At 35.5% G+C, this 22,880-nt stretch overlaps 1 protein-coding gene across 3 annotated transcripts in view; it reads right to left on the bottom strand.

Annotated features, from left to right (window-relative positions):
• The window catches only part of EFR3A (EFR3 homolog A), a 96,107-nt gene that overhangs the window by 10,566 nt on the left and 62,661 nt on the right, over positions 1-22,880 (bottom strand). For all 3 annotated transcript variants that reach the window (XM_082434078.1, XM_082434077.1, XM_082434079.1), the window contains 9 exons: positions 22,020-22,071; positions 20,483-20,655; positions 19,949-20,024; positions 15,708-15,869; positions 14,939-15,070; positions 13,366-13,433; positions 12,267-12,394; positions 3,971-4,062; positions 439-487 (listed from right to left, as the gene is read on the bottom strand). In XM_082434078.1, coding sequence (XP_082290204.1) covers positions 439-487; positions 3,971-4,062; positions 12,267-12,394; positions 13,366-13,433; positions 14,939-15,070; positions 15,708-15,869; positions 19,949-20,024; positions 20,483-20,655; positions 22,020-22,071 — 932 coding nt within the window. The remainder of the gene's footprint in view (positions 1-438; positions 488-3,970; positions 4,063-12,266; positions 12,395-13,365; positions 13,434-14,938; positions 15,071-15,707; positions 15,870-19,948; positions 20,025-20,482; positions 20,656-22,019; positions 22,072-22,880) is intronic.

Below are 22,880 nucleotides of genomic sequence, written 5' to 3'. Positions count from 1 at the left end.
GGCCAGCTCCTTTCTCTTACCCCATTAGAAACACGCTTCTAATTACACTGCTATATGCCTACTAAAAATCATTCTATGTAATTCTCTCAGAATTATTCACCTGCCCATCTCCTATAAAAGAAAATACATTCACTATTTCTCATAAATTCACTCAGCCTCAATGTTGGCCACCAAATAAGGGCACCATTCAAATACATGGCAATATGCTTTCATAATTCTAGAAAAGTCCTTCTATAGAGAGGAAAATAATTATCTATGACAAGACAGGACAATTACAAAAGTCTAAAGAACATAAGCTAATAAATTGATTATATATTTATATAGAAATCGACAGTATATACACTTACCATGCTGCCTCTGTTAATTCTGGCATTTAAACAAGTAACAAGATATAGATAAGCTAGAAAATACTAGAAGAGTTAACAAGCAAAATCTCACCAATTGCTTTCTTTAACGCCTCAAAGGTGATTTCTTCAGTGTTACTAACCTAGAGAAAAGTGATTTTAAGTAAAATAAAGAGTTAAGAACGGTCAATATAAATGATACCTTCACCTAGTTACAAGTCATCTAAGAACTTTGACAAACATTTTCTCTTCTTTGTGTTGGCTTGCTTTGTGATCACACTCAACAGTATCAAATAATCTCCACGTTTTCATTGGTTTTAACAATGGTCTACCACAGTGGTTCCCCAAAGAAGCCTACAGATTGATGTTAGGCTGGCAGAATTAGCAACCTTTAAGGCAACCCAACCAATATTCAAGGCAGAGATTATATATAAATGCAGCTTCAGCTATGTAATAAATGAAAACTAAGTATTCTATACTCTTTATAATTTTGGTACCACATACAGTTTAAAAATCAAAAATGAAATAATCTAGAACTTTAAATGCAAAAATTTTAAAGCAAAAAATCACTACTTTGGGAAGTGTTCAATGAGTACAGTTAACGAACATTTAAAAATAATTATATTCTGGATCTTTTAAGGTCAACCACCAAGTCTTATTCTCCAGAAACTCCCTTTAACTTGAAGTTTTCAAATCTCGCTTGCTTTGAGACATGTAAAAGGTATGAAATCAAGTGCTTACATAAAAAGTCAGTAATACTTTTTGTGGCACTAGCACATTTTCAGAAGGAATAACATATCCAGTTACTATAGTATCTCTGAATAAAAGTTACGAAATGATATATGAGTACTTGCTTTGGACTCTGGTCATCCCTAATTTTAGCTTATGAGCTTCTTTTTGCTAAGTCTAAGGCAGCAAGACTAGTGAAAGCAAAAGACTTCATGCTTTGCACCTTAGCTCTCTGTACAAAGGATTTAGCTGGAAATCAAGCAGCAAGAGTTCTACTACCTCAGTTTTTCTACTGAGGGCTCATATTTCTAGTTGAAGTCAGATTAAACTTGGGAGTCTTCAGTTGCTTTGTTCTAGACATTTGGAGCAGATATATAAGATTAGGCTCTGGCTGGTCAATTATTTGTACCTAGAAGCAATCCAGTACTTCAAAGTTGTTCTTACAACTGGTTAAGAGCTTTAGACTTTTGAGAATCAACTATAGTATAGGAGAAAGAACATAGGAGAAGCTAGAAGGCCAGAATTCTTATTACATAGAATTTTTACTTATTACCTGTTCAATCCTGGATAAGTGAAAAGCTAGAGTACTTTATCTAATAACTCTTCTCTGTTTGTTGTTTTCCTTAATTTGGATAATGATGATGCATTCGCCCAGCATCAAAGAATCATGCCTATGGTGCTTTATTCTACTAGTCAAGCTGATCATTTAATTTCAGGAGGCAGAGACGCCGCTGAAATAAATAAATGTTTTAGCCATTTATCTTCTTGAATACCTTAATTTAATTAGGTATCTTTATACATATATAGTGCAATTTTTAGGAGAAGTTCACTAAGTGATTCATGGTGGGCTAAAATTTGAATTGCAAATGTCAGGACTCACATACCTCAGAAATGAACCAGGTATTTTAATAGACCATAGTAATAAGCTGAGTTATATCTAGGGAAAACAAAAGTTTTGCTATGATCTCCATCTAAACAACATTACAAGCTCTAAAAGCAGGTATCAAATATATCTGAGGACTAAGTGGGATTATGTATATACAATTTCAAGTAATTTTGATGAAATAATGAGCAATTTTTCAAATGAGCAATTTTTAAATTTGATTCATTGTTTGCAAATATACTTATTCTTAGTTTGATATTTTGTTACACCATTAACTGGTGAATACCTAACTGATGACACTTTCTCCTGTCCACACAATGAAATTAGTTAGTTTTAGCCTAGAAGGTACTGTTATTCTGTCTTCTGGTGTTTCAACGACCATTCCTAATACACAAAATCAGATACCATAATGGTAAATGAGTTTGAAACTCCAATGTGCTCAAGTAAATCTTATACACTAAACTGTACTTAACTTTTCAAATACTCAGGGTGAGGCATATTTGACTTAGGATTTATAGTTAGAGCAAAGATAAAACAAAAGGATCTTTAATAAGTTAACAAATGTATTAATGAACTTTTAATGTAAAATTCATGCTCAAGAATGTTCCTCCTATATTGTCTTCATGCAAATGTTTCTTCAGTTCATTTTATCAAAATAGACTGATTCTTTGCAACCATTTAAAGTGCTATATATGTATTTTTAAAAGAAATAAAAATGGTTAACAAAAGGCAAATGGAAAAATACCAGTCAATAAAATAGACTGCACTCTTGACAAGTATAAACTAAGGCTTTGGATGAATTTCTTCCCTCAAAAGGTAATAGCAGCAAATTCATAATCACCGAAAGATATCGCTAGCAAGATATCCTTCTTGCTAGTAAGGAGTGTAAAAATTAAAATGGCTTTGAAGAGGTGAAATTTAGGGAAGATGATTTTTCCTGAGTCTTAAACTGGTAAGAAACTCTACACCAACCTTAAAGCCCCCAGTTCCAAAATGAACACTAACTGCCTATTCCAACTACTCTGATGCTCTGCAGATAATTCCTTGATAAAACTGATTAATTTTACATAACAGGGCGTTAAAAGCATGAAAGATATAAATTAATTGGCTGTACCCTGGCCACCAAATAGTTTTAATTCCTGAAGACAAATTAACTGGCAGGCATTGGAAGCAGGAGGGAGAAAGGAGGCTGAGAAAGCATGAATTCAGACAACTTCCTTCCTCTTTTCTTACATGGATATTCTTTTAGTTATTTACATTGTACCAATGAGAAATAATGAAATACCTAGGAAGGCAAACAATGGATAAACCACAAGGAGGAGGCTGACTTGACATGCTGGCACATTGGCATTTTTACTTGACTATCAAAAAATTCTCTGCTGATTTGTGTGGACAAGTCCTAGAGAATACTGGCTGCTTTTTCTTCCTATAACTCAGTTGGGGACACTCTTGTGCTCTATTGAAACAGGAGGAGAACATTAAATCTATGATGTTTCAAATAACTCCTTAAAGAGTACACAGGTCACTGATACAGCTTAACCTACGTTAAATTCATTATATTTACTATCCAAAAAGATAAAAAAATTTCTCTCATAGGTGAAATTCTGAAACTTTCTAAAAGTAGTGAGCATTTGGCTTCACATGAGAGTGTATAATTCCATTTATTTTCACAATTTATGTTTCATAAATCTTTAAAAATAAATAGGATTAGAGGGCCTACTTATTTAATAACAGGCCTTGTGTAGCATTTCTTACTTATTAAAAAAACTTACTTAGTTCTATCTTATGGTTCCTTTTACTACAATGTGAAATCTAGTGATATCATAACATACAATATTAAGTTTATGTATCTTTATAGGTATATGAAATGAGTTCAGTAAAATAAATTATAAATAAGTTCAAGCCTAAATCAAAGTTGTATTTGATCCTGTTTAGAAGTGTGGAGGGGCAAAAAGTTCTTTTAAATTGATGTCTATCTCAGACAGTACTTCATCATAAACTTTCAGCAACTTACCACATCATCTGAAGGAATGCTGTTGGGTAAGATATCCACCTGAATGGATACAGTGTCCACAATACTTTTCCTTCTAGAAAGTCGATCTTCATCTAAAATTTTAAAACATTTCCCCCATTATGTGCTAGTTAGAATGATATGTCACTTATAAACTCCACCTATTTCAGATTTAAACTTTCAGAAAGTTAAGACCGTTTTTTGCCTTTTTTGCTTTTTTACTAAATATACGAAACAGTGCGCTCTCAGACTGTTATATGTCGTGAAGTAGATTAAAAAAATAAAATTGATGGCTGAACTCAGTTTAATACAGCTGACCCTTGAACAACATGGAGGTCAGGGGTGCTGACACCTGCACAGTCGAAAATCAGCACAGCACTTTACAGTTAGCCCTCCACATCTCCAGTTCCACATCCTGTTCAAATTTCCCAATTCTCTATTAACCAATTCTATTCGACATGTTCTAAACCCAATTTTAACATCTCTAATAAACCTCCTGTATCTCCACAATGCCATATTTATTTTTCAAGAATGCCATCATTCAAAAATCTTTATATTTTCTTACCTAGATCTGAGGATAGCTTACTAACTGGTCTAATACAACACTCCCTCCTATACTACCAGTAGAGTTGTTCTAAAATAAATCTTTTTCACACTAAACTATAATTTTAAAACAAATCCAGGGACTCCCCTGGTGGCGCAGTGGTTAAGAATCCGCCTGCCAATGCAGGGGACACGGGGTTAAGCCCTGGTCCGGGAAGATCCCACATGCCGCGGAGCAACTAAGCCAGTGTGCCACAACTACTGAGCCTGCGCTCTAGAGCTTGCGAGCCACAACTACTGAAGCTGCACACCTACAGCCCGTGCTCTGCAACCGCAATAAGAAGCCTGTGCACCACAACAAAGAGTAGCCCCCGTTCGACGTAACTGAAGAAAGCCCGCGTACAGCAACGAAGACCCAATGCAGCCAAAAATAAATAAATAAATAAATAAATAAATTTATTTAAAAAAAAAACAACAAAAAAACAAATCCAGCCCACTGACTAATGCTGAGCTTCGCAAATTTTTTCACATCAAAACACATATATATAATTATAATACGTGTAAGGCATATGGAGATAAAAGGAAGAGGTTGCTCGCACTGCAAGCTGACTACCCCAGGCCCGACCCAGCTACCTGAAGAACTAAGGAGATAAATATCCAGCCTGTAAAGCTCCCAATAACAACTGGGAAGCTCAGGTCTAGAATCTTAGTCGAACAGCACAGTCAGTCACTTCATAATCTGGCAACACTCCATCTTTCTAATCTCATTTTGTATATAGAGTTGACTCTTGAACAACATGGGGGCTTGGGGCACTGACCCCTGCACAGTCAAAAATCTGCATTATAACTTTAGTCGGCCCTCCATATCCATGGTTCTGCATTCACAGATTCAACCAACTGAAGATCATAAAGTACTGCAGTATGTATTTACTGAAAATTATCTGTGTATAAGTGGACCCGTGCAGTTCAAACCCGTGTTGTTCAAGGATCAACTGTACTGTGATTTTATCCTTCTGAAGGGGTGAAGAATGAACTAAAAGAAGGCCAACATAAAGAAACTAGCTTCTTTCTTACTGACTACTCCTCTACTCCAAGGTAGCCTTCCATGGCAGTAATTAATGCTGTTAATCAAATACGGCAATTTACTCTCTTTCTGGGACATAGCAGGATTGCAATTCCTGGCCTCTTTGTGGTTAGGCGGGACTGTGTAAGTAGTTCTGGCCAGTAAAGTGTGAGTAACATTTCAGATGGCGGCTATCCCGTCAGCTTGGATTCCAGAATACGGATGACATGAAGTCATGCACAGTTAGTTGGAGCGATGAATACATCTTTACTGGTTTAAACTACTAAGAACCTGTGACTGTTTGTTCTCACAGCACAACCTAGCCAGGGTTTCTTAGCCTTGGCACTAGTGGCATTTTGGCCCAGGTAATTCTTGCCGTGGGGACTGTCCTGTGCCTCACTGGATGTTCCGTGGCATCCCTGACCTCTACCCACCGGATGCCAGTAGGCCTGCCCCAGTGGTGATAACTAAAAACGTCTCTAGGGTTGACAAATGTTCCGTGGGATGGGCAAAATCACCCACAGTTGAGAACCACTGACCCCGTCTATCCTGACTGATAACAGACCTTTCTAGAATTTTCCCTCTATGCCAGCATGAGATTCTTAAACACTAAAACACTAACCACATCACTCCCCCAAGCAAATCTGCCCATTGCTTGACGAAGTAAAAAGGCATCTGGGTTCTCCAGTCAGATCTTGCCAACAGTAACTTCAGAGCTGCTCCCTTATTTATCTCGTGTTTAAGGCAAACGTGCCTATTCTCCAACCTCTGAGCAGGCTTTGGCACATCTGCCTTACATGCTTGTCTACAAACAGAAACTCCTACTGGAAGCCCTTTATTACCTGCCCTTTCTTAGGTCCTCCCCACTGTAAAGATTCTCACCTTTCAAGCCCTGGTTAAACATTACATCGCTTCCTTTAAATCTTAAATATCACTCTAATTATTTTTACTTATCCCTCTTTCTTCTAGCTACAAAAATTTACTTTCAGTTATGACTGATCTTTCCTTGTCACTCTTCAATCATCATCACCCTTTATTCATCTAGTGGGCCTTGAAGTACAGACATATGACTTAATGTCTTATGTCCCCAAGTATACAAGAAATTCAGGGGCAGACTCTGTGTCTGCATCTAGCACACACCAGTTACTCAGGTTCTGCTGGGTGAAGGCTGGAGGAACACAGACCTATATCTGTGACAAGTTATTACCTATCGTTTTTCTACAGTTTTCAGGCTGGAAATATTATATCTCTTGCATAGGGCCATTACTGAGGTAGCCTAGATACTGTACTTTGTCTACTTTTTCTTCATGATCATATGCACTAATATAAATCACCAAAGCTAATGACCAAACATCAATGGAACTGCCACAAAATACTATGTGGTCATCACTGCTGACTTGCTTTTTTACCCTCTCATCACGCCAACTTTCAATGTCTTACCAGAATTCAAAATGAGGAATAAATAATAGCCTGCTTCCCACCCACACAAGAATTTCTAGGTTAATATACAAAGGCTGATGGTTGCAGAGAAAAGTCAAATTGAAGCCTAAGATAAAAATAAAAAGGAAAGGAGAAGTACCGAGGCAGGAGAGGGATTACTGAGTGACAAAAATCAACAAGAAGAGAAGGGAAGTATAGCGAGCAGAGATTAGGGAAGAAAATGAAATTCAGTGGGAAACTCTAATACTATATTCTCAGAAAGTTCTTTCTTTTGACCTATAGAGCAACCCGCTTGTAGGTGACAGAAAAAGCCCAGATACAACTATCATCAGATATCTTGTACATCTACACAGAAGTAAGCTTTCCAAAACAGAGCTTACCAAAGATAACTCTCCTGTTTCCATGGGCCGTCCACATGGGTTCCTGACCTGCCTTTCAACGTCTGCTGGAACGCAGCATCACTGCAGCCTCCGCGGACTGCGCTGTCCGGCCAGTTCGAGAACCACCCCGTCACCATCTCAGCGCCTGACGTACGCACCCCCTCGGGAGGCCCCTGCTTCCCTTCCTGAGGTTGGTTTGGGGGAGTCCCAGACACCACTTTCTGTGCCCTTTCGTTTTCCCATCCCTTCTCCCTCTCCGCTTCCTATAATCTGCCGTTCACAATGGTTATCGTTGTTTCTTCTTTTTGTTTTTAATTAGAACCTGGGTTTTAGAAGTAATACTTAGAGAGAGCGAGGCCTAACGTCCTTCAGTGATATTTTGCTGCCACCTGGTGTATCTGTGTGTAATGTATATAACTGCATTCAGATGGCTAAAGAATAGAGAAAACAGTCTGAATACAAGTATAACACAGAACTACATTAAATTACTCAATATAATTTTCTATGGCTATATAAAAAATAAGATGTAGGAACTTACTTAACTGTATATAATAAATCACAAATGTAATTAGGGCTACTATACCACTCAGATTCAATGAAAAAGCTAACTGGGGCAAAATGAAATTTCACAGATAATTTATCTACACGAAATTTAAAACGTCAGTTTAATGCTGATACTACTTATACAGATATACTTTTTTTAGTCCTGTAGAAAAACACAAAATTCCATCTAGAGCTAATGCATATTTATAAAATAAAAAGAACCTAAAAAACCACTGTCACCATGAATAAGAAGCCAGTGTAATATAAAAGACAATCTTTTATTTCTAAAACAAGCTTTAAAACAAAACCTCTACAAGGAGAGATAGAATATATACATGAAAATACTTTTATAAGCAGATATTTGTTGGAAAATAATGGAGGTTTTGATAAAGCAGATAAAGGCATCCATGTGTTGTAAGTGCTTTTAATCAATAAAACAAATTAACAAAATTCAAAATGCCAACTGGAAGATTAAGACATTAAAAAAATACTAATAACATTCTTATACTGATATGGCATTTTGTAGTTTTTTTTTTTTTTTTTTTTTTTTTATTTCTGAGATATACATTTTAAAGTAGTAACTAGGATTGTATGTAGTTTTTAAAAGTACTTTCATGTATATATCCCACTTGAGCGAAATGGCTTCAGGGCTATGGTCCTCGCTTCACATGAGGATATGGGGTCATTGAGAGATTAAGGGGTTATGCCCAAGGCCACATAGCAAGGGTAGAACAAAGCCGTTCTATTCTCTCTTCACTTCTTCACTTTGAGAAGTCATCTTTCCTGAAAGCTCTTGCAAAATTCCCTATACTGCTAATTTCAAAATTCTCATCATAACCTCTGTCTCGCACACAAAACACCGTCCTGACCCCTACCGTACTTGGGTGCTCCATTGTCCAAGACACTCAACAAAAGGCTGAACTCCAAAACTACTCCCTCTTCCCTCTTCATTTCTGTTAATAAAAAGTCCATCCTTCTATCACCCAAGATTCAAAACTACTTATAGACAGTTACATTTGAAATGCACACTTCTTTCTTTCTTGACTTAAACCCAGTCACACCACCCGTCCCTCCTAAAACAAAAACAACAAAAAGCAAGCAAATGAAGCAGCAAACAAGCTCTGTCTGCTCTTCCTCCTGGTGCTGTACCAAGCACCCAAATGTCCATGGTAGAGCCCTAGACAAAATCTTTGCCTTTCTCCCTGCCCCACCCCCACCACCGTATCACTCAACTGTTTATAGATTCTCTCTTGCAGTGTTCTAGAGTCCACTCACTTTCCTGTAGTCACGCTGGGACCTCCTTAGTACAGGTCACTGCCATCTCTCCTGGAGATTACTGAAGAGTATTCTAAATGGCTGTCCCATCTTCAGTTTGCTAAACTACAACTAGAGTAACATTTCTAAATGCAACTCTTATCATGCCATCCCCTGTTTAAAATCATTTAATGACTCCCCATTGCTTTTAGGATAGTTCAAACTATTTAACCCGGTTTTAGAATTCCCAACCCTACTCTTCCAATTCCCTCCAAGTAGACTAACTTTATACTAATTCCTTGAAAAATCATGTTCTTGCCTACCTCCATTCCTCCACATATGCGATTACTTCTGCATGAAACACAGTTCACTTGCCTAACACCTGCTTCAGGCTCAGCGTAGGGACTTTTTCCTCTGGAAGACATCTGTGTCACCAAACCTGGACCAAACATTCTCCTAGGTGCTGCCTGAGGACCCCAAACCTCTCTGATCATAGCCTTTAAGGCATATTGCAACTGTCCTGTTAGACAAATTGTATAATGAATTAACTTCTTTCCTATGCATCTCGAATAAAACTGGTGAAGTGCCATCTTGGGAGAACTGAGAAAAACGTCACTCAAAATCATCTTCTGTGTTTTGTGGTCCAGATGAGGAACCCGTTAGGAATGACTATAAGTGTTGTGAAAGCAGAAACCTCTACCTGTCTTGTTCATTTTTGCTTCTGTTTGCACAGCAGCTGGCACACTGTAAGTACTCATTAAGTACTGTACCCCCTCACAGAGGAGCATTTAGCATACACCTAGACATACGCTATTAACTCAAATTCTAGGTTGATTTGAGATAAAAGGAAAATGCAATAATCAGCTAACATTTATTGATCACTTACTATATGTCAGTCACCAACAGTTCAGTAAGCTTTAGGCAGACCATTCTTCTTTCTTTAGAACCAGTTACCATTACATTTCAATCATTTGTCTGTCTTCTCCACCAGATTTTAATCCTTGAGGATAGGGACTGAACCTTAACATCTTTCTACCCCCAAAAGTCAGAAAAGTGCTTGATATATAGTAGACTCTCAGTAAAGGTTTGTGGAATACATAAAAAAATAAACTTGGATCAATATGGATGACTGAACAATCTTTGAGCACACAGTTGGCAAAAATCAATTTATTAAGCACCTAACTGAACAGGCAAGGCAGTTAATTCTAGTGGTCTTACCTAACCAAATTATTTAATTTCAGTCTCACTATCCTCATTTGTAAACAAAGACAGTGCTACCTTCCTCACCAAACTATGTTACAGATTAATTGAGAACATGAATACGAAGTGCTTATCACAGTGACTGGCATACAGTTAGTGCCTAATAAATGGCAGCTACTATTTTGATGATGATGGGTGTATATGCATGACACACAACAAACTATTTTGTTTTTTTTCTTTTGATATATTGTTCTTAAATCCCTTATTTTTTAAAACGAATATCTGATGGTTATACAGCAGAAGGAAACTTTAATAACCGATTGATTATCCCATAAAGTATCACTGTATCTTCTGACTCCTTCTGCATTAAGGCAGGACACACATGCCACGGACTGGTTCTAAACTATCAAAATCTTTATAAATCAGAAAAACCTTATTTATATTGAGGGATTTCTGTGCAGTTATGTAACTAAGTATATGCTGAAATACTCAGAATTCTCCTAGTCAATGATAGGGAGGCATTAAGAAAGAGAATATATCATTTTCAGGGGTGGGAGGAAATGGGAAGAGCAAACCACCTCTTAAAAAAAGTACCATAATTTTCATTAAAAATTGTTTAGAGTTAAAGGAATAGGGTAAAAGGAAATAACAAGGAGTGAAAATAAACTACAGCTATGGGGAACGTAGAGCAAAATAATAACTGAACTCACAACTATATAAAATATACAGGCCACTGGCTCCATTTTCTAGAAGGTAAATTGTATTAAGCTATTTTCCTAGAGGACAGGTGAGGGAAAGGGCAAGCCAAACTGACACTTGGATTTACCTTTGTACTTGTGCCTGGGTTTATGAGGTTTTTTGCCTGAAGGAAAGAGAGCTAAATCCAAGTTATAAGAATGAAATATTTTAAAAGTCGGTTTTAAAAATTCTTTTAAATTATAAAGCTCTACTCATGTTTTATTCTTAGCACTTTTATTTCCCCAAGGAACTCATGAGGAATAGAATTTTCTATACTATGGAATTTAAAAGAAAATGCAAAAGCTTTCATTAACATCTCAGACTATTATAAACAACCATCATTGTAATAAATGTATATACTTTGGATCCACATTATAAAAAGATAGCTATTCCCAAAGACTGTGCTACTTCTAGTGATTAATCCAGAAAACTACCTAACTGAAATCAAATAGTTCTCTTATAGAACAGAGGTATCCCCAAAGGAAGAACTAGTTTTTCTACCAAATTTAATATTTATATAGTCATCAAATGAAAATGAAGGTGTAAGATAAAAATTCTTCGATTTTAGTTTTCAAAGTAAAAACTGAATGCAAGACACCATGCAGTTTTGCCTTGAAACAAAACAGAATTATCTCAGGCAATGAAAAGAATGGAAGGAAATACATAATGCACAGAGCAAAACATATTCTTAACTTAAAAAGTTTGCAGATTTCTTTACATAGCAAATAGTCTGTACTCTTTCAAATGACAAAAATTACATAATTCATTAAGGTCAATAGTCACAAATCACTAACTAAACAATTTTCACCAATTTCCCTAAGTTAAACACAATATTGCTTAAAGAGTAAAGATCTCACTTTGCTTCTTTGTTTAAAGGATAATATTATTCAGTATAATATCAATAAAATATGAAGTACAATAATAACGATAATCACTTGAGGATTCAACATGCTCATGATAAAATCATATACATGTTTTTAGAGATTTACTAAAGGTTTTCAAGATCAAAATTTTAAAATAGAAGTAAATTCTCTTAAGCTAGTAAGTATACAAACATCATTAACTTTCTAACTGGGCTAACCAAAAAATTGCTGACACATAATCACCAGAGTAAGAGTTCTAATTACCTTCCTCTTACCTGTTACTTGTGGTACGTAAGGTACTGACAATCTCTCAACACTATAGCCACTGCCACCTAGTGACTCTGCAATCTTGTTGGTCAGAAAGTACAAATTTTTGTCATGCTTCTCTAAAGATTTTGGAAGCCTGTCAAGTTGATCAAAAAAGAAGTCATTTAGTATTATTTAAATTACTGGGCAAAAATAAGTTAACATATAAACATTTTAGATCAAGGTCTAAATATAAATTTAAATGCAACTTAAACTGTAATTAGTAATAGAAAAATCAGTGTATTTTAGGTGGCTAATTTGAGCTCTTTAAAAACATATGGTACGTGGACCCATATATGAAGTATTCTGCTGATTCTTTCCCCAGTAATGTCCCAACGGTGATGCCAGCCTTACATGATTCCACTGGTATTCACACATTAAATGATGAAGAGGACTAAATTCAGCTTTAACTTTCATGCTAATTAAAAATCTACTGAGAGAAGAAAATAAAAATGAAGCTCACTGACTGTTAATGAAGAAGATATTAGCCAACTAAGTGATACGAAGCACTTGGCTAAGACCTACGATTTCACTTTCCTTTCAAACTGCTTAATATTATCTTATGCGCATGCTTTCAATATTAAACTGGTTTTAGAGTCCAAAAGTTTGAATAAAGTATTTTTCATATATATTTTTTTGTTTGGACAGCAAGAAAAAAATTCAGGGTATGACACTGATTTTCCGTAATACATTCTTTCTCCTACAGCTTTATTAATATTGTTGTCAGTTATTGAGAGTCTTGAACAGGATATTGTATTCTCTTAAAGGAGTGTTCACTTATATATCAGAACATGCTATATTTAAGAGATATACCTCCATATTAAAAAAAGGTAAGATAAATTTTTTTCATCAAAGATTGATTCCATGTGTTCATGAGTCTACATTTATACTGTACAAGAACTTTTATAGCAAGAGAAACAAGTTAGATGAATAATGACAGAAACATAAAACGATGAATATTTTAAAACACCGGAAAATTATTCTAACAGTAGTTTACTCCTTTGTAATTATCATTGATTGGTTTCCCAAGTCAGTGCCCCTTCCTTAAAATGTAAAGAATTAACATACATGCACTTATCTCTGAAAATATGCTCTGGTAGAAAATAAGGGGCTTCCATAGTTCGGATTTCAATAACCTGAAAAGTATTCAAAAACAAAACAAAATAAAAATCAAAAACCTCACTCCTCAGGACCCTGCCACAAAAATTTGGAAAACTAAAAACACAGAAACGGAATCTAAACATTTATACAAAATACCGTCATTTTATTTTGGAATTTAAACTACATTTAGAGCCTAAAAGCAGAGTTCATTTTGTTTTCACATTTATTATTTTAAAAAGTCAGCAGGTAACAAAATCGTGATAGTAAAATAATACAGGTTGTAAAAAAAAAGAGGATACATTACATTTGATTAAACCTACTACGGAGGGGTTAGAAGCTGTACTTTCTCAAATGCCCCATGTGGGAAATGCCTTCACAAGCACCAGGCCCTCGCTGTCCCCCCTCCTCTGCACCACCTTCTGCAGCACGTGCAGGTGGTCTCAGCGCTCTTATGAGGTCTGGCTCCTCCACTCACCTGGGAGCCACTTAAAGGGGGACCCTGCTTTCACAGCATTTGTATCTCTAATGGCAGATGTCAAATATTCACTCATACATCTGTTTAATGAAGGAATGAGTTTTATTTCTTAGAATGCTCTAAAAACCTACATTTTAGCAAGGACTGAGAGATGTGCTTCCAATTTCATAAAAATGAGGTTCTCCCTGAAAGATGTTTTTTTTTTTTTTTTTTTAATTTATTTATTTATTTTCGGCTGTGTTGGGTCTTCGTTTCTGTGCGAGGGCTTTCTCTAGTTGCGGCAAGCGGGGGCCACTCTTCATTGCGGTGCGCGGGCCTCTCACTATCGTGGCCTCTCTTGTTGCGGAGCACAGGCTCCAGACGCGCAGGCTCAGCAGTTGTGGCTCACGGGCTTAGTTGCTCCGCGGCATGTGGGATCTTCCCAGACCAGGGCTCGAACCCGTGTCCCCTGCATTGGCAGGCAGATTCTTAACCACTGTGCCACCAGGGAAGCCCGAAAGATGTTTTTAAAGAATAAAAACTACAGTGGACTTTTTCTGCCAGGTAAGTTAGGAGCTCTGAAATGTATATTAAATCATGCAAGTAACTATTTAATGAGTTATTGCTGAGAAAGCTAAACACAGTTGAATGACACAGGACAAATCTCTGAGAGGCATATTAATTATTCAACTTTTGAGATCTAACTCAAGTAGATTGGTTAAAAACAATAACAACAAAAACAGTATAATTAAAGAAATATTAGATACTATGATTCATAATGGTTTAAAAAGGAAAACAATTATATAAGAAATCACATGAAGTATTTTAGAAGAAAATCATATATTCTACTCAACCATTACACAGAAAAATTCTAACACAACAACAGGTATCAAAGAAAACATAACACTAGTCATAGTTAGAGCTGTAGTGTCGATTTTGTCACTATTGAAAAAGTCATGCATACTTTTATAGCATTATCTTAATAATTTGGTACATAATCATCAAAATTAAAAATAATCATCACTGGAAGAAAATCCGCCACTTTTGTATAAAAATCAAATTCGAGGGCTTTTCTAAATACATTACCTTGCTAACATGCTGGCAAAACGCAGGGACAGCTATCATCTGACTTACAAAGTTGAGGTATGCAGCAACCAGCGCCATGATTCCACAACGATGGAACATTGGCAAATTATCCTCATTGATAATTGCACTGTCCTTTAATAAAAAACCAAAAAACAAACGCTGAAAGATCAAGGTCTTACGCTTCATTAGCATTTTCTCTGTGATTATACTAAAAAACTGCAGGTAGTTTGGAATGCTAACAAAAATGTCCCCTTATAAGAAGCTTTTTAAAAAAAAAAATTCTAAAAAGAGAATAAATGCCCATTTATAAGAGACTTAAATCTCTCAATTCAAACAGTTCTTTAGGAAAGCCCTTCCTAAACGTGGGCGTGGGCAGAATATATATAAGATATATAAAAATAAATATATATATTCTCGTTGCAAACTGTCCTGTTATTGCGTAACACTTAAACTCCAATTAAACAATGACATATATGTAATTCTTATTATTTAACGACCATCTTCCCCGCTAGGATGGGCACAGGGACCATGTTGTCTTTTTCATCACAGTATTCCGGTGGCCTTGAACAACAGTTAGCACACAGTCAATACTTACTCAACATCTGTTAAAAGGATAAATGAATGGGATCGTAGCCTTGAGTATTTTAGATTTAAAACTAGACATCTCACTTAAAAAACTCATGTCCTTGGATAAAGGCAATAATATTTTAAAGATGGTGTCTAATTCATGAAAGAATCCTTTCTTCAATGAAAGGTTATGAAAACATACCTGTAAAGCAATGGCTAATCGAATGAGATCAATAACCACTTCTTCATTGGCCAATTCAATAGTTATAAGAGCAAGAGAAGTATAAAGTAGCTCATAGTTTTTCTGAACATTGTCTTCTTCTTTACAGCCCAAATAAATGTGCCGATATAGTTGTTGCCCATTCTGAAGAGGGGAATGACAGAGGAAAAAGATAATTTTGCTTAAAATGTAGCAAGGCAGATTTTACATGCATATATAACCTCTTAAAAAGTAGCTATCTTATTACATAACTTAACATGGAAGAGATTTAGGCTGATAATCGGAGGGTCAAATTGTATTCCAATTATTAACGTCAATAACTACACCAATGTATGACTACAAACTAATATTGGAGTTGAGGACAAATAAGAGAGTTTCTCCCATTTCAAGTTACTATGTGGTAATTAACTCAACGTGTTGCATTGGTTCTCAACACAAACTGTAAGCTACGATCACTGGGAAATGGAAGGACCACCATGCCTCCTCCCCACTATTCACCACTGCCCACCCCCGATATGATTTAACCCGTCAGTGGCGAAGCCCAGGCATCGGTGTTTTTAAAGCATAAAGCTCCCCCCGTGATTGTAATGTGCAGCCAGGGTAAGGCCTACTCATTCCACGTGGAGGGGCCTGAGCTCAACACTCCAAGCTCAGTTTCTGTTTCTCAGAAGGTTCGTCTGCTTCCTCACTGGAGGAGAAAAGAAGTGAGCAGCAGCAGCACAGTCTTTGCACGCCAGCCTGTCTTGAAAGGTGCACATTTTGCTCTGTTCTCTACTTAACATGCACATGGACCCACGCAGGTGAGGGTGGCCACAGTCCTCCAGCTGCGCCAGGGACTGGTTAAGTCTGTTTAGGTCTGTGGTTCAGTATCAGCAAGTGGGGGGTTTTGCGGCTACAGATACACAGCTATGTATGCTCTCCTAACAGATTCCTCTCTATTTCTGAAGCTGACATTTTGGTTTCCATCTTTCTGAACCCAGAGTTTGTCTCTCTCTCAAAAGATTCTATACTCTGGTGTATAACAGTCTATGTATTGGGCCCTCTCCAATCCTTTTCTTTCTCTTTCTTTTTTTTAACATCTTTATTGGAGATGAAGATAATTGCTTTACAATGGTGTGTTAGTTTCTGCTTTATAACAAAGTGAATCAGCTTTACATATACTTATGTTCCCATATCTCTTCCCCCTTGCGTCTCCCTCCCTCCCACCCTCCCTATCCCACCCCTCTAGGTGGTCACAAAGCACCGAGCTGATCTCCCTGTGCTATGCGGCTGCTTCCCACTAGCTATCTATTTTACATTTGGTAGTGTATATATGTCTATGCCACTCTCTCACTTTGTCCCAGCTTACCCTTCCCCCTCCCCATATCCTCAAGTCCATTCTCTAGTAGGTCTGTGTCTTTATTCCCTTCTTGCCCCTAGGTTCTTCATGACCTCCAATCCTATTCTTAAATCTGACGTTCCTAAACGTCATTAACAACCATTAAAGCAGTGCTTACACACATGGGAGTTTAAACTTCGGGTTCCTTAGTAATTCAAGTTTATTTTTAAAAAATTACCTACTACATACCTACCATATTAGATAAAATTAAAACCTAACATTATGTATTATTATAGTGCAAATAGACATAATGACTTCAAAAAGTGGTTTGGCATTGTCTAGTAAATTTGAAGAATGCATAACTTATTACTCAGCAATTTCTCTCCTACAGGCATCAGAGAAATGAGAGTTATATACAGCACAATACATGGACAAGAATGTTTATAGCCGTACTGTTCATAACAAACCCAAACTGCAAACAATTCATAATTCCACCAACAGAATGGGTAACTTGTGGTATATTCATGTCATAAAATACTATAAAGCTACACATGTGAATGAATTTCACCAAAATAAAGCTAAATGAAAGAAAGAAAACATAAAAAAATATATAAGGTATGGTTCCTTTCACACAAAATACAAAAACTGATAAAACGACACTGTACTGTTCAGCGATATACAGATATACACTTAGGTGGCAAAACTGTAGGAAAAAAAAGCAAGGAATAATATTCATGAAAGCAAGAACAGTGATTACCTCTTGGGGAGAAGATGGAGTTGTAAACAAGATGGGCATGTGGGATGCTTTTAGCTGTACTGCTGTTCACTTAAAAGTAATTAAAATAATAATGCCTATATATTTTACATTTCATAATAAGAAGTACTTTTTTTCTACATAATCCTTAATTGATAAAACACTAACAAGAGCTCTTTCATACAGTGACATTCTGCCAGGAATTTAGCTCTAGGAGAGTAGCCCTGGCAGGTGAGGAAAGAGCTGTTTGGAACAGCTGAGTGGAAACAGCTGTTTTCTCTTATCTGGAAATAGCTTCATTAGGATATTAGAGCTGAAAGGGCACCTACCAATGTAATTTGTAAGGGCACCTTGCCCTGGGACAATTTTTCAAACTTAGATCCAATGTCTAAGATGTCCCTAAAACATTCAGGTGGAGCAGTTTTAGGCTGGGTAGTCATCTGAGACACAGCTGCCTGGACATAATGCTTGCATGGAAAAGCCAAAGGTACTGTCCATTCTAAACTGCAAGCTTCTCTTAACCAAAGCGCAGTCCACAGTCCCCTGGCTATAGACCTCAATTTTTTTTCTTCAGGTCCTCATTGAAATTTCCATAAGTGGCTAGTTAAAGTTGCATATGAAAACCAAACAACATTTTTACTGATAAAATAAATTAGAAAGTAAATGAAAAAGGGTATCCAATTGTAAAAATAAAATTTGATAATGGAAAGATGTGAACAGATTGTTCCTAAAGAAAAATATACTAAAGAAATGGTTTATACTAATGGTAACAAATGCTTAGCCATTTATTTTAGATTATAAAATGGAAGGAAAACTAATTCAGAGAACAGTTTAATGATTCAAAATTTAACAAGGAATAAATAGTCTAACCTTTCAGTTAAACCATACCCTTTCAAACTGATTGGCTAGCAAAATTAAGCACAAAGGATTATTTCTATCATACTAGATAAAATAAAATCAATCCAGTCCCAAAGTTCAGGATTGCTTAATGTCATGATGTTAAAGTAAAAAAACCCCAAATTAACTATCAGTAAATTTTTAAAATTCATTCTGTCACTCGATTAAAAAGTTCCTCAGTTATGGGGAATAATTTCTTTGATTAACTAGATGATATAAAATATCGAAAAAATAAAAGTTGGAAAGAGTTAATGCCTTTGACCTATTATTAACCGCTTTTTTCATGCACAATACAGTCAAACTTAAAGAATTCTTTCACATTAATTTAGGAACAGTGATAGTTTGTAAATTATTTTTCAAATGAAGTTTTTAAACTGTGAGGCCATTAACTTGAAACACAGCAATCGATATTAACGGATAAGGACAAAAAAATAAAAGATGGTGACAGGAAGAAAGCAGGGTCTGACAAAGAGCCAAAGATGATCAGGGATTATAGATATCTGTACCTATCTTCCTATAGGTCTGTTGTTCTCTGTACCTCTAAAGATCCAGGCTCAACAAAACTGTGATTATACTGAGGTCAGTTAGCACACATGGCATGTTTACTGTTGTAACTCTCAATGCTGAGCTCAGCGTCTGGCAATACTAGGTGCTCAAGCTTTGGATGAAGAATAACTGCACAGAAAGTTTATTTGATATACTAAATAACTCTAGATGCCATAATTTTCTAAATTCAGCCATTTGCCAATACGCCTACAAAATTTAAGCGATCATAATGATAATCTAGCTAAATACTAGTTATACAGGCAGAGATCCTGCCTACCTGACCTTTATACCCCAAATAATGCACAGAATAATGCCTAATACACAATAAATACTCATTATATGTATTTAATCAATGATGATAAGTATTTTCAAAAGCTTGAAGCTGTCTATTAAAGACCCATTAAAAGCGAAATCAATATTTGTGTTTGGGGTGGCGAGGAGGGCAGGGCAGAAATTACAGAGAGACATTTTACTTAAAGGGAGAAATTTGGAACTATCACAGCAGACCGACAACCCAAAGTTTAAACGCAGGCCGGAGGAGACGCCATCAGGACGGTTGTGGCAATGTGGGGAGTTGAAGATGGCTTCAGATTTTCAACTCCAAAATGCTATGGCTTCATCTTAAGGTTATCGATCAATATAAAACTACCTAACAATTCAAATGGCTATAACTTAAGTCATGCATTCTTTTTCAGAAGATAATCTTACCTTTTTCATGAAACTTGTGTCTTGTCTACAAATTTTTTCTCTTTTTATTTTTAGGTCAGCCACATCTGGTATTATTCTAGAGACAATCAATGCATCATTTTTAATGAACAGCACATTTAGTTATAATATCATATCTTATATGATGAATCAGCTATACTTAGGAGTCTGAACTATTTAACACTCATTTCAATGAGCATTTTAAATAAGCCTATATGTAATAATACGACTGAATTCCAAGTTTAATCAAGTAGAACTGCATAAAGTAATCTTGACTTCTAACGTCATTCCTAAGTTTAAAGCAAAACCAAAATAAAATTTATGTAACTAGTGATTACTAGTAGATGAGATCTCTGAAAGTACATTAAAAGACCTTCAACACTGAGTATCTTAAAACATATTAATAATTAAATTGTCACAATACCAATTAAATAAAATTCTGGATTAATAAAACCTGAAAATCCTAGATTAAAAAAATTACAATACTTAGAAATCTGAAAACATTACCATTAAGCCTATTTTCAAATAGCACATTACCTGATCCCTCGAAGCTTTGCCCTATTGTCATGGCGATCCATGAGATTATGCATTACTTCCAAGACTAACTGTCTCAGTTCATAGTCTTCCATGAGGGATGGTGATAACAAAGGATCCAGAAAAGACCCCGGCAGTGCAGTAACTATTGTCTTTGCTTTGTATCCAGAGGTTACCTGATTATAGGGAGGAAAAACAAAGAAACAAACAAAAAAACCTTTGCCATGAGTCCTTCTTTGGTAAAACTCTCAAGCTGTTTTATAAGAACCATAAGCTTAGAGAAAACAGCAAGTATGGACACAAGCTTGAAGGAAAAACTAAAAGGAAATTTGTGAGATGATGAGGATTTTACTGAATTTACAAAAACATCATTCATAGAGTTAATAAAATTAATAATAGCACACATTTACCATATGCCAGGCATGAATCTAAACACTATATGTGTATTAACTTCACTGTTACCGTATTCCTATGAGGCTAGGCATTAGTGTACCCCCATTTTGTAAAAGAAAACTGAAGCTCAGAGAGACTAAGAATATATGGAACAGGTAGTCAGTCCTAAATGGATATAAGGAGACTAGGCAGCAAATAACACAGGTAAGACCTGAAAATTTTAAAATGGCAAATAATTCTTTTATTTTAAATTAAGCAATTTAGGTTAATAGGAAAGCATTTTCATTTTGGAAAGCTGTACTTTATTCTTTATTTGATGTGACATTTCTGAGTGTATCCCTATGTCTAAAGTTGGAGCTTTTAATTAGCATATACTTTAATGCTATTAAATAGTTTAACCATACCACATAGAAATTCATTCAGTTGACTATGTAGTACAATTAGGATTAGAGACAAGGTTATTTATTCAGGGAATTTATTTAATAAAAAGGCTTAGGACCAAATGAAATTTCATGTGGGTAATCTCTATTTATATTCAGGATTACTAGCATATATAGAACATCTAACATTTACATTTGGGCACTCATTATAGGATAAAAGTGATTTTATAAGTGAGCAGAAATTGGTGGGACAATTACTACCCACCTAGAAAAATTAAAAATATATCCATATCTTATACCACATACAAAAATAAACCTCAGATCAAAGTTCTACATGTGGAAAGCTGAATTTTAAACCTTTTGTAAGAAGATATAAACAAATGTGTTTATATCATCAGAGTAGGCAAGGAGCTCTTAAACAAGATCCAAATAAAAAAGCAAAGATCACATAGGAAAGGACTGACAAATCTGGCTCTAGCTGGGCCCAGGCATCTTCATCTATAAAATAGCAATGCTTCCTGCCCTCGGTATGTTTCATCATTAGGAAGATCAAATAAGACGACAGGAGAAGTGAGGAATAAACAATAAAAGTAAAATTTTAAAGAATGAAAAGCATAATATTCAAGTATATAAACCACAGAAAAAAAACTTACTGTAAATACTATCTTATAATACAAGAAAAAGAAACCGATAATGTGAAGCTATTCTTTTAACCTCTTTAATAATTTAGGGTTAAGTGTGTTCTTCACCTGTCTTAAATTCCTTACCATAAGTAAAGATCTCAGCAACATTATCTGAATCCGCCTGGTTCCCAAATCCCTAAAATATACAAAATAGTGGTATTATCTTATTAATAGTAATTAACTTCATTTCCTTACATTATTATTTATTGATTTAAAAACTCTATTCATATTAGCTATATAGATTTTATTTTCATACTAGCTAAAGTCAAGGCTCACTTTATACTCTAAAGTAAATTTCACATGAATTAAAGGGTTATGTTAAAAAAAAATTAAATTTGAACAAAAAAAATTAAAAAGCTATTGGCTCTCAAAGCAAACAGACCTCTGCACGTAATGACATGAAAAGTCAGTTGTATGAATACACAACAAAACAACCTCAATTAAAAGATACTATAAATTGGAGAATAGATCTATTGCAAATATAATTGACAAATATAACATCTATTTAACATATACTAATAAGCAGGTAAGAATGTGCCTAAATAATTCTTATATAAATAGTTCTTCAAAAAAGAATTAACAAATGAAGAAAGGGTTCTCTAATTAATGGCCAAATAAATATAAGTCAAATAAGACTATCATTTCCTTATTAAATTAGCAACACACAAACATATTTACAAACTAAAGCTTTAGCATGTTGTAAAATCAAAGCAAATCTATAAAATGAGGGGAGGGGGCCAAGACATATGATCTTTAAAATAACTTTCAGTTCTAGAATTCTAGAAATAAGTCAACATTCCTTCCACAGTGACAAACTTGAAACTTTACCCTAAATAGTCTACATATATAGAAAATGCCCAGGCTGAATAGACCTTCCACCTAGCCAATATAAGAAAATTTGAGAATTTATGATATACTGAAAACTGATTCTAAAAGCATGCAATG

Source organism: Balaenoptera physalus (genome assembly GCF_965194825.1).
Source record: "Balaenoptera physalus genome assembly, chromosome: 17".
Classification (NCBI taxonomy): domain Eukaryota; kingdom Metazoa; phylum Chordata; class Mammalia; order Artiodactyla; family Balaenopteridae; genus Balaenoptera; species Balaenoptera physalus.
This window is presented reverse-complemented; position numbering and strand designations above follow the sequence as displayed.